At 58.8% G+C, this 12,275-nt stretch overlaps 1 protein-coding gene across 1 annotated transcript; it reads right to left on the bottom strand.

Annotated features, from left to right (window-relative positions):
* Nucleotides 1-773: 773 nt before the first annotated feature.
* LBX1 (ladybird homeobox 1) lies at nucleotides 774-2,318 on the bottom strand. The gene is made up of 2 exons (XM_037064194.1): nucleotides 1,994-2,318; nucleotides 774-1,294 (listed from the first exon to the last, which is right to left on the bottom strand). The coding sequence occupies exons 1-2, from the start codon at nucleotides 2,316-2,318 to the stop codon at nucleotides 774-776; spliced, it is 846 nt and encodes a 281-aa protein (XP_036920089.1).
* Nucleotides 2,319-12,275: the final 9,957 nt, after the last annotated feature.

The raw sequence follows: 12,275 nt of genomic DNA, 5'->3' as shown, positions 1-12,275 counted from the left end.
CTTGTCCCTAAGACCCGGACCCCAGCAGTCGGCCCAAGGAAATCGAGAGATACGGTGGAGAGGAATCTTAAAAATAGCGCTAGTGGATACTGGGAGGCAGAAATGGCATCAGAAAGAGACTTCTCTTAGGGGAGGAAGAAAAGACCTATTTGAAACTTGCAAGTCAGACCCCGGCTGCCCACCTCAGCCGCTTCTGACGCGGGGTGGGTGGGGATGCAGAAGAAAATAAAAGAAGTCAACTGCAATAGGCCCGGGGAGGCAAGGAGGGAGAGGGCCGGTGCATTCGCCACATGCAGAGAAAAATTGAAACAGTCGGGCGCCCCCTCCTCCAGACCGCGGGGGTTCAGTGTCCGTTACCCTCGGCTCCGCCTCGCCCTGAGCAAACCCGGCAGCCTAAGAGCTTTGAAAACATGAAAACCTCCGAGATCTTAAAAAAAAATAAAAAAAGAAACAAAAAAGGCAGGCTGCGGTGGGAAGAACCCGCTATAGAGGTTTAAATATTTATATAGAAGCCACACAGAACTGCACGGCGAGGGCTCTCCGGGCGGTCTGCGGAGGCTACTCGCAGCGGCCGGCCCGGCCGGCCAGCCCAGCCGGGGTTTATTGCTTCGAGAGGGAAGAGGCGGCTGCTGGGAGCCCAGTCCGGGCCAGGGACAGGGGAGAAGGCGGGAGTGGCAGAGGAGGTCCCAGCTCCCCTCGGCGGCGGTCCGGTCTGGGAGGCTGCAGGCCTACGGCTCCAGGGGCCCCGTGCCGTGGCAAATTCTGGGCTCCGCTCAATCGTCCACGTCGATCTCTTCGTCTTCCTCGTCCTCCGAGCAGTCCTGGCTGCTGGCTGGCTGGTCCGTGAGCGGGGAGGCTGGCGAGAGCTGCAGGGGCCCGGCGCCCGGGGCCTGCGGAACGCCTGGAGGGAGTGCCGGAGAGCCAGGCCTCGACTTGGCCCTGCCGCAGCCGCCGCCACCACCGCCGGCAGCCTCCGAGTTCTGCTCCAGTTCGGCCAGCGCCACGATGTCCATCTGCCCGCCGGGGCCCAGTTTCTTGGCGGACTCCACGTCGGCCTTCATCTCCTCCAGGTCCCGCTTGAGCTTGGCGCGCCGATTCTGAAACCAGGTGATGACCTGAGCGTTGGTGAGGCCCAGCTGCTGCGCGATTTGGTCTCGGTCGGCAGGGGACAGGTACTTCTGGTAGAGGAATCTCTTCTCCAACTCGTAGATCTGGTGGTTGGTGAAGGCCGTGCGCGACTTTCGCCGCTTCTTGGGGGTCTGCCGTTGCCCAAAGATGGTCATCCCGTCTCGGCCTGCGAGGAAACCATAGTATGGGCTTGTGCCAGGGAAGAAGAGACCCCACCCCGTCTCTCGTTCAGCCCACCTAGGCTCGTCCGGCCTGCGGTTTGCCACAGTTCCCTTCTCGGTTTTGATTAGGCTTCCCGGACTAAGGCCAGCCTCGTCAATGGCAAACCCTCTTCCCCCGTCTCTCTTCTACCGGAAGTCCCTAGAAAAAAATTGTTTTGTTTTCTCTCCCCCATCCCCGCCCCCCAGGAGTTGGTTTGAAAGACCCAAGGTTGCTAGAGCAGGAAGGAGCCAGACCGGGACGTTCCGACTTTTGTGTGCGTGTTGGTGCTCCACCTCTTCACAAGGACCACAACTCTGCCCTTACCCCAAAGTTCACGGCAAAAGGCTCTCCATTCCTCATCCCCGGAACAGGACTAAGAGTGCCCAGGCCATTGGGAACAGGAGGGAGTCAGGCAGAGCAGGCAGACTACAGAGAGAGCTTGTGTTTCCACCATCCCTTCCTGGTCACTCTGGCCTATCCCGAGGTCCCTAGGAAATAGGGTCTGGGTCCTGTCCCACCTCTCTCCACTCTTAGCCGCAGCGGTTTCGGCTGGAGGGCCCTGACGGCCGGCGCGGGAGAAGGAGTGCAGAGGCAGAGGGCACAAAGCGTGTTGGGCACGGGAAGCTGGGCTCTGGGCATAGGGGAATCTAGTGGCAGCACCTACCTTCGGCTGCCTGCAGGACGCTGACCTCCAGCCCCTTAAAGGTCTTGCTGGCGAGCTCCTCCAGTGCGCACAGCGGCGAGGTCTGGGAGAGCAGCGCGCGGCCCGCCAGGGGCAAGCCGCCCGGCGTGTGCTTGTCCGCCGCCGCCAGCAGGTGCGCCGCCCCGCACAGCGAGTAACTTCTCCGCACAGACGGCTTGTTGAGAATGTCCTCTATGCTGAACGGCGTCAGGGGCTTGTTGGAGTTGGCGGGCGGCGGCAGGTGGTCCAGCGGGCTGCGCCGCCGCTCCTCCCCCGGCGCCGCCTTGCCGTCCTCCTTGGAAGTCATCTCGGCCTCGTTTGGGGGCCCGGCCGGGGCGGCTCGGGCCGCGGGGACCCAGCCCGCGGGCAGCTCGGGCGCCGGGCGGCGCGGGAGAGAGGCAGCGGCGGACGTGAAGGAGGCCGCGCCGGGCAGGGCGCGGGCCGAGTGCCGGCCGTGCGCGGGGCCGATTAGCGCAGAGGCAGAGGCGAGCAGAGCTGCACGGGGCCCCGGGAAGAGGGCGCTGACGCGGGCACTGCCTCCTCCGGGGCTTCCAGCAATCCGGGGCCCGAGCCGGGGTGCGCCGCACGGGGCTCCAGTTTCGCCAGCCCTGGTGCTATTTAAAGGTGTCAGGTGGCTCCGCGGCGACTCCTGGCCCCTGGTCCTGGAGGCAGCAGTTGGAAGAGCCGAGGCGAGGGCGCCGATCCCGTACTGCGAGGGGAGGCGGAGAGATGGGGCAATTGACTATTGCTAACAAGTTAGCCTTGATCGAGGAGTAATCAATTATATGCAGAGGCACTTCTCTCTCTCTCTCTTTCTTCCTGTCTTTCTCCTCTCTTCTTTCTCTCTGTCCTCTTTCCTCCTGTTCTCTTTCTCCCTCCCTCCCTCTCTCTCTCTTCTGCGCTCCCCCGCGTCTCTCTCTTTCTCTCCCTCTCCCTCGCCCTCTCTTTCACTCTCTGTCTGTCCAATGCAGGCAGCTCTAAGTTGGGAAGCTCATTAATTAGCGGGCCGGGGGTAGGAGGAGCCGGCTGGAATTAGCCTGCCTAATGCGCCTGTCAGTCCGGCGCCGAGCCGCGCTCGGCCCGAGCTGTTTGTAAATTACATTAGCGGCGCCTTTATTGCACCCGAACCGCCGACGACTGAAAAGCCGCCGCCCCCACCCCAAACTGCGAGCTGCGCGCCCGGCGCACCCTTCGCCCGCCGGCCTCGCTGCAATCGCAGCGCTGGCCCGGAGTTCCCAGGCTCTCCAACCCGGGATTCGACGCCTGAGAAGGGCTGCGAGAACCCAGTCCGGGAGGTACACGGCCGCCAAGCGGTCAAGGTAAGACCAGGAGCTTGGGTGGGTCCCGTCGCCGTGATCAAGGACCCAGCACCCCTGCCCCTACACTCCCTCGCGGCCTCGGGCCACGCGCCTGGGGAAGAGGGAATCAGGAGGTCCACACGGGCTCTGCAGCCCTGCGTGAGGCGACACAGGGCACAGGGGTGGGAACCCCAGGGGTTGGGGGAGGGGGTTAATCAGAGGACTCAGCCTTCCCTAGACGTGAGGCGGAGTGGAGTTGGTGGTGGCCCTCCGCGCCTCTCCCCGGCCAGATCCCAAAGGGACAGACTTACCTCCCGCAGCAATCTTGCGCACTTATCTCGGGCCAAGGCTCTAGAGGCCGCCTAGTGACCGGGGTCTGACCGGCAGTCGGGCCGGGTGCCGGGGCTAACGGGGCCAGCTCCGGGCCTCCCCGCTGCGCTCTGCCGGGCCGGGGCCGGTGCCCCGCGCCCCGCTGCCGGCCCCGCCCAGCCCAGCGCCGGGCTCGAGTGCACCGCCCGGCCGACTCCAGCTGTTCCGGATGCGGGGCGGGGGCCCGGAGGGGGCCCCGACCAAGCCTGGGGCTGTGTTCTTAGGAACCCGCACAGAGGCCCGGGTTCAGGTCAGACGGGGGTCTGGCAACCCGATGGCCCCGTACTCTGTGTATACCGGGAGAGCATTGATGTGCATTGATCTTTGACTGTTTATGTTTTTTGAATATGTATATTTGTGTGTCGTTCTCCATGCATGTATTTGTGTAAACCGATGTGAACTGTGGGTATATAGGTGTGTTTGGACCCTTACCTATGAACCTTACCTTACCTATGACCCTTACCTACCCTTACCAGGGGCTCTTTTCTCTCTTGCTCCCCTCATCTGGTTTGTGTGGGGCCGCTGGCCTCACCACCCCGATTGTCCATTTCTGTGCCTGGAGAAAGCCGGGAGGTAAAGGGGTTGGAGCCAATGGAGGCAGAACTGTTTCCTTTCCCACACAGCCCCAGCGTTTCCCTGGCTTTGTCTGTAAACTCCTGGGTAGGCAGTGCCACCCTGCAGCCCTGCTTGGTTTACAGAAGGGCTCAGCGAGGCCAGTGCAGAGGACTGTGGCCCAGCCCAGAGGTTGGGATGGGAAGACTAGGACCTCTTGGGCTTCTTACCCTCTCATACCTGCCCCAGAGAGGGAGTGAGCCCAGCTGGGCTGTCTGATCCAGTACAGATTCTCTTCTTGGATGCCTCCAGCATAGGGGCTTCAGTGCATCAGAAATGGGTTGTTTTTTTTCCCTTTCAGTTATTTGTTGGGAACATGGCTTGCAGCTCTCCAGAGTAAAAGGGACAATGCAGGGAGAAAGGATTCTTGTTTGGGATCCCAGTGCCTGCTCCATCTTTGTCCTGCATTTGGGGGGGGGGGACAGGTGCTCAGAGGCAGAGATGGTGAGAATGCAGTTCTCAGTTCCCCCAGAGCTGCAAAAGTATCCCCAAAGCAGGTCCACCTCTAGTGCATCAGTGCTGTTCTGGGAGCCGTGAGGCGATTGATGCTGGGCCGGGCCACCATGGAGCAGGAGTTCAGAGACGGTGGAGAGGGACTGGAGGGAGAGGGCGCCAGGGAACTGTACCATGCTGGCTTGGAAGCTCTGGGATGAGAGGGGTCTGCCCTCTCCTCTCACTTCCTGCCCTGGGGATCCTGTGTCAGCCTCTGGCCCACAGCCCTTTCCTTCCAAAGCCCCGACCCAGAGCCAGAGGCAAGCCGCATCCCTCAGGCCAGCAGGGAACAGGGACTCTTGGTTCCTTATCTTGGGAGGGGCCTCCTCCCTACTCCTCCTCTTTCATTCTTCCTGTCTGTTCCAGTATTCACACCTGATACTGGCCTGTAGGACAGGATCTTAAGGACAACCCTGCTGTCGCCCATTTCCCAGTCCCTCAGGACCAGTGGAGTTTAATGTTACTGTGAGGCTGCCAGGAAGATGAGGAATGGAATTGGGGAGCAGGGGGGTGGGAGCATAGAATTCCTCTACTGGGGCTGTTTCCTGAGACCTTGATTCTTCAACTGCATCATGTCAGAGTAGACAGGACATTCTACAATCACCTATATTACCTCTTCCACCTACTATCGCCAAACCTCTTCTTCCCTTCAGCAATACCTGAGGCTCAGTCCTGAGGCTTTAGTGTTTTGGCCTAATTTGCTGATCTCCAGAGCAGCCAAACAGCTCCAGCTTGGCACAGCTGGGGGCTCGGGGGGTACCCGGGAGTGCTACCCACCCATTTTGTTGTTTAAAGTCCCCTGCTTACATTGGCAGGCCACTTTCAAAAACTAGCCTAACTGCCCCACCAACCTTTTCCATACCCAGCAGCTCCCCAGACTCCAGACCCCACTGTGTAAGTGGCTGGAATCTTCTGAACTCCTGGCAGCCCAAATCCACTAGCTTCCCATACCCCTCCTGCAGAGCAAGGAGCTGTGTTTTGGGTTCGTGGTCAGACTCACTCCTTTTCCCACCAGACAAACCAAGGAGGTCCTCGAGGGCAGGGACCTTAACCTGGGAATTCCGTACACCTCAGACCTGCGCAGACCAGGTGAGTACCTGGCGCCCTCCATGTATTGGTTGAATGAGTTTTTATCAAGCAAATGAAGTACAAATGATTGTGTGTGGTGCAGAGGAAAGGCTTGGGCCTTGACTGTCCCCCTCAGAGGAGTTTTGGAGATTGTCAAAATTGAAAGGAGTAGCTCAGGGGCAGAGGGCCGGGAAGAAACCCTGCCGCTGCTCTCCAGGGTCTACCCTCCTGCCCAGCCCCCTTCCTGGGATCCCATGCTGAGTTGGGAAGACACTGGGGAATTCCCAACCCCTAGTAAGCTGAGCCACTGGCATCTCTCTGAAGCTGGAAGTAGCTCGTCCCTTGAGTCTGCTCCACAGAGGGAGTGCCTGTCTTTAGAGCCTGGTCCACACTGTATCCTGACTCCCGAACTTACGCTTGCTGTCCTGCCTCCACCACCAGGGTCCAGCCTTACTCTGTCTCCAGGGGAAGGGATTATTCCGCCCAAAATCTGCTTTCCCCCTGTTTGAGTGAACATTCCAGACAAAGAGGAAGAAAAGAGTATTGCATGAATTGCCAGGATAAGGGGACCCTGTAGACTCAAGCAAAATGACTTATTCCTTAGCTCAAGAGAATAATTCAAGTAAATGTCCAAAGGAGTCGTTGGCTTTAATCCAGATGGTTTCAGTAGCCCGTTTCCAGATTATTTGTGTAAGCACCAGCACTGGCCCTCAGGCCAAGGCTTCCCTCAAAAAAAAAAAACAAAAAACCGAGAAGGTTCTGATGCTTCTTGAAATGGGTTAACTTGACCACCAATTGGGATCATTTTTGTCCCCTGGGGACCTGCTACTCTGACTCTCTTTGTGGAATTCAGCGAGTGTTTCTTTGGCTACAGAAGCAGACTCCAATGCCGCCCTGGCTGAATGGGGACTGCCCACTCAGTTTTTATATTCTGCCCTGGGCCACCATCTGCAGTAACAACAACAATAACCATGACAATAAACACCATAAGCCCTTACTGCATGTGCCTGGCTTCAGGCTAAGAGTTTTATTCCTTTCATATACTACTCACAACCTGTGAGGTAGCTATTAGTATTACCTTGATTTTACATATAAGAAAATGAGGCCCAGAGAAGTTAAGTAACCCATCCAAAGTCACACAGTCTGTTTTGGAGTCATTGAGATTTGAAGACTGGTTTTTCTGACTCAAGTCTTAATCCCAGAACTATGGAGTTCTTAACTAGAGGCCCCCAATGGCCCTTTGAGTGGGCTTCAGGGGCTCTGGAAAGAGATCCCAGAAACTGTGTGTTAAATTGTGTATGTGAGCCCAACTGGGCACATTCTTCCAAGGGCAATATTACATAACATATTGGATTCTCAAAAGGGGTTGGAGATCCAGAAAAGTTGAAAACCACAAGCAGGCCAATAGGGGAAGGGGAAAGGCTAGCGGGAGGGAAGTTGCCCCCTCATCGGCTGGGGGAGTTGGGAGCCAGCTGCTCCAAAATTGAGGACCGGCTCCATTCCTGCTTCTGGAGCTGCCCCGCTGTCTCTGCCCAGGCCCAGCTCCCAGGACCTTGTCTAGCAAAGGGGGCAAGGTCTATGGCTGTGGCACTGCTTTGAGAGCACCCCTCCTGCTTCTCTTCTCCCCACTTCTTTTCTCTTTCAGAGTCTATTGACAGGCTGCCCCAACACAAGTCCTACATAGGGAGATTGCCCTTTGGAAGTGTGTGTGTGTGTGTGTGTGTGTGTGTGGGTGCATAGACAGACCAATAGAGACAGGTAGAGAGGGGACAAGAGACAGTTCTGGGGGGTGCTTAAGGCCAAGGTGACCATACTCCGGAGCTTCCAGAACAGCCCTCTTTTTTGGTCCCAAGTCTTTGCTCCCCTCATCCTGGAGCAGGAAGGGTTTCTACCACTTCCCTTCCTGGCACCTCTTGTTCTGTGTTAGTGTTTAATTCGTTTGGGGGAGTCTCCCCTGACCTGTTCAGGTCCCCTGTGCTCCTTAGCACACACCTCCTTGGTGTCACGTCAGATTGCCAGGGATGTGCTTATTTGTCTGTTTGCCCTTCTGCCTCTCTCTCCACCTGGCTGTGAACCTGGGGAGGAAGGGACTTGAATTTCTTCTCCATGCCCTACGCTAGCCTGGCATATACCAAAGTCTCCTCATGCATTTACTGAATGAATAAACTAAACAAATATTAGGAGACAAAAGAGAGCCAGGCAGGGACCTCAATCTGAGCCCCAGAGAGAGGACCAGGGGGATGAGGGAAGGGAAGGTACATTGTTTTGCCAGCTGTGTGCAGATGTGTGAGGCCCCCTGCTGTTCCAGCACACACAGAGGGGCACAGGAGCCTCATTATTTAATGCTTCTTGGCCATGGGGGGAGGGTCCTGGGTTCTGGACCCAGCTGTGGTATGGCCTGATTAAGGAATGGAGTTTGTTCACTGTCTCTATCTCTCTCTCTCTTTCTCTTTTAAAAACCAGGACTGAGCCCCTATAATTTTTGGGGCCCAGAAGCAGAGAGGAAGAACAGACAGAAGATGGAGGGTGATGGGCAGGCAGGGGTGAGAGAAAACAAACACCCCCTCCCCCCAGTAGTGCAGGGGACCATGAGGAGGGTAAAAATAAGTGTGTGTGTGGGGGGGGGATCTGGTTCTGCTCCACTGGAGGTGGCATTTGAGTTGCGCCTTGAAGAACCAGGAGCATTTTGCTAGGTGCAGAAGTGGGGACCACTCTCCAGGCAAAGGAGACAGCCAAGCAGGAGGCCAGAAGTGCCAGCCCCGAGGGGAGCCAGGATGTCCCCACATTTCCTCCCTCTGCCTGAGCAGCAAGCTGCTAGGGTCATGGTGAAATCTTGGTCCTTCGTGCATTTGCATCAGGTCCGCAGCCTGCAGAAGGCGCTGGTGAGCTTGTGGGGTGGCTGTTTGGGGCCACAGGGGTGGGGGACTTGGGACAAGGCTGCACCCCCAGCCATGCGGCTTCTGAGCCAAGTGTATAGGTGAAGGGACCGAAGCAGGGAAAGGGGAGAACGAGGGCAGGCCAGGCCCACTTGGCGGGCACAGGAAAGGCCTGAGTCAGGCTTCTCATAATGAAAGGCACGTGAATAATTCAGCGGCCGCGTGGGGGCTCATCGCATTAGTGCAGCCGCCCCCACCGCCCTTCGCATTCCCACTGAGGGAAGGGATCGCTAACACGCTGGAGGTGGAGAGCCCGCATAGAACACCTCCTGCCCCCTCCTACCCTGGATTCTGCCCTGCCATGTCCCAAGAGACTCCCTGGTCCCCTGTCCTTTCTGGCCTCACCAGGACTGCGGGGCAATGCTGTCCCATCTAAGGTGCTCTCAAGGTGCCGCGCAAGAGGAGGCAGGCGGCAGGACCAAGACCAGACCAAGGGACGCAGTGGTGTGACTTGCAGGAACCAGCGACTCCAGTACCCAGCGGCACCGAGAACTGGGCAGCATCGCTCTTACGAAGTGGAGGAGGCAGGCCGGGGCCTGTGTTCACAGCCGGGACGCCCTGGGGCTGCTTTCGTCCGGGCCAGGCTGGAAGTGAAGCTGTGGGGAAGCCTCGAGACCCGCCCCCCACCCTCCACTGACTCTGGACCCCCTGGGTCCCCGTCCTCTGGCCCCGCCTGTCCTGGACCGGCGGATCCAGTTCTGGACGCGCAAGCAGCTGGTATCCCTTCGCCCACGGCCCGCCAGGAGCCCCAGGCTGCTGTGCCTGGAAGAGAAGCTAAATAAGCAGCGACCTCAGCCTTATTTCGTTTGAGGGGAACCGGCTCCCTCTGGCTTTTCCGTCCCCGCTGGCCCCTGGGTGCCTGGTGTTGAGGGACCGTGTCCCTCCCGTCTCACATTTACCGCCGCCTGTATCCTCCAGCCCTTCCCAACGCCCCTTCACTTCCTTAGGTCGCCCGGATCTTTCCGGAGCCGTCTGCCCCTCGCCCCGACCCGGCGAACCTCAGCGCAGGCCCTCGCAGCGGCCCCGCCGGCCTTCGCGGGGCGGCGCGGACAGGGCGCGGCCCGGTTTCCAGCGGAGGCCCAGGCAGCCCCACCTGGGCCGCCCGCCGGCCCACCCCCCCACGCCGCCTTCCCCACCCCCAGGAATCCTTCTCGTGGGCCGCGCCTTCCTCCTCCTCTTCCTCTTCCCTCTGCCTCTACGCTTTCTTTCTCGTTCCTTCGTTTAGTAAGTGCCACAGCCCGGACTCCTGGGGAGGCCTGGGCTAACTCGGCCCCTCCCGAGGGCTCAGCGCTCAGGGTTCTCGGCCAGACCTCGAACGGCGTTCACACCGGGGCGGCGCGGGCGCCTCCGCAGAGGCCGGCGAGAGGGGCTGTGACGGCCTCTCGGCCGCAGCAGGCCCCCTCCCGCGGGCTGTGTCGTCTTGGGTAAGCGTCTCGATCTGTCTGGGCCTTGATGGGGTAAAGGTGAGGGGGTTTAGGGATCGCGATGCGGGGAGACCAAGCCTTTTCATTCGTTTGGGGAAAGGGGTTGCCTGCTTCTGGGCCCAAGGAGGAAGTGAGGTTCCCGGGAATTGTAGGTTTGCTATGGCTATTTATTTTAACGAATATTTAGGGGAGCAGCTGGTAGCTTTTTTTTAAATTTTTTCTTTTTTACAGCTGACGGGGTACCAGGCGTTAGAAACCTTCCCTCCAACCCTGAAAACATCTCCGTTTTACCGAAGAGGAAACTGAGGTTGACAGCGTCGCCAGAGGTGGGGCTCGAACCCGGATCCCGCGGGGAAGCGCTGCGGAGTTTAAGTGCAGCAGCTCCACCCGGCGGTGGCGACTCGAGCCCTCGCGGTGGCCCGCGTCCTTAACGGGGACGGTGGGGCCGAACCTTCCGGAGTTCCCTACTCCCACCCGCACCCCCCCCCTCGCCCCCGCTCTGGGAAAACTTTGAAATTCTTGTTTGCAGGTAAACGATTTTGGCGGCTCCTAGAGGTGGCTGGAAATAAGACCCAGCGCGGGACTTCCGGCTCGTGCCGGGAGAGCCCGGGGTGGGGGGCAACGGGTCCCGACGTAGAGGCCGGTGTTGCTCTCGGACATTTCCGCCTTCGAGCCCGTCCGTCGGCTCTGGCGTCTGTCTCTCCCGTGGGGCCCACGTCCCGGCACCGCGGGCACGGTGTGCTCGGCCCTCCCGCCCCGGGCGGTGGGCTGGCCTCTTCTCCCCTCTCCCGCGTGCCTCTCAGGTAGGAGTCCTCCTGGCTGCGAAGTTGGGGCTGGCCCTGCCGGCTCGGGGCTGGGCAGGCTGGACACCGGGGCCTGGGAACCCCTGGCCGGGCTGGGAAGGGTTGGAGTCCGCCTCCCCGGCGACACCGTCCGGAGCTCCCGCCGCAAAGTCACCCCGTGGCAGCCCCGACAGGCCACGCGTCCCTCGACGCAAGTCCCATTACATTGTATTTATGTTTCACTTTATTGTTTTTTTCCTCTCTTATTATTGTCTCACTCTGGGGGAGGTAAAGGATATAATATATTCATCTTTATTATACCAAATCTGTGTGAAGCATTTAATAAAACGCTGTTTCCACACAGCCAGGGATATTAGTGTGAGCTCTAAAGTTAATCTCGGGTACCGGGGGCGCCTCCGCCACAGCGCCTGCTGCTGGCCGGCCTCGGGAAGCGCAGGCCCTGCCCTTGCCCCGCGCTCTGCCCTGCCCCGAGCACCGCCCGCTCCCAGCGCTGGTTGTTCTTCCCAGTCCCAGGTTCACCCCAGCGATCTCTCTGTTACCCTCGGGCCCCAGCCTGGGAGGAAGGGCTCGGAAAAGCCAAGTTCAAGTTCCCCCATCCCCTTTTCCCTGTGCTTCTAATCCACTGTGGGCATCAGTCTGCTTGTGCCTGTGAATATGGGAAGAAGAATTCCATAGCTGCTTTTTTCTCAGGGTTCTTTTCTTGGAAGAGGCTGTGGGGGTGGGCAGAGCTTTATAAGAGGAAAGGCGGGGGGGGGGCGGGAATTTATCGGGATGAGGTCGATGAGGGCCAGAAACAAAGAGGCGGCAAAAGTGGACCAAGGTGACATAGATCCCCAACTGGAGCAAAGTGCAACTCTAGTTTGTATGGAGCCCAGAAGGTTTCAGAATGTCCCAGTCCCACCCGATGAAGGTGACTGGACTTTTATAAGGATCTTGGCCTGTCACAGTAGCCCCTGCCCTAGTCCTCCCTGTAGGTAGGCAGTCTTTGTGGTCCAATTTACAGCCAGCAAATCCAGCCTCAGAAAGGACAAGTGGCTTGTCTGAGGTGACTCAGATGGGAAGTAGCATAGCAGATCATAGTGTGTGCAGACTCTGATTCCCTCCCTTCCCCAGGGCCTCTGCTCCCTACCTTTCCCTTCAACACCCACCCCATCCCCATCCTCCAGGGTTTTCCATGGCCTCTAAGCTTTATGTTCTACTTTCTACATGCGTGAGAGCACACACACACACAAACATACACACACTACCTGGGGAAGCCCATG

Source organism: Sturnira hondurensis, unplaced genomic scaffold (genome assembly GCF_014824575.4).
Source record: "Sturnira hondurensis isolate 20B ecotype Veracruz unplaced genomic scaffold, ASM1482457v3 Scaffold0014854, whole genome shotgun sequence".
Taxonomy (NCBI): domain Eukaryota; kingdom Metazoa; phylum Chordata; class Mammalia; order Chiroptera; family Phyllostomidae; genus Sturnira; species Sturnira hondurensis.
The sequence above is the reverse complement of the archived record's forward strand: the minus strand, read 5'-3'. Positions and strand labels throughout refer to the sequence as shown.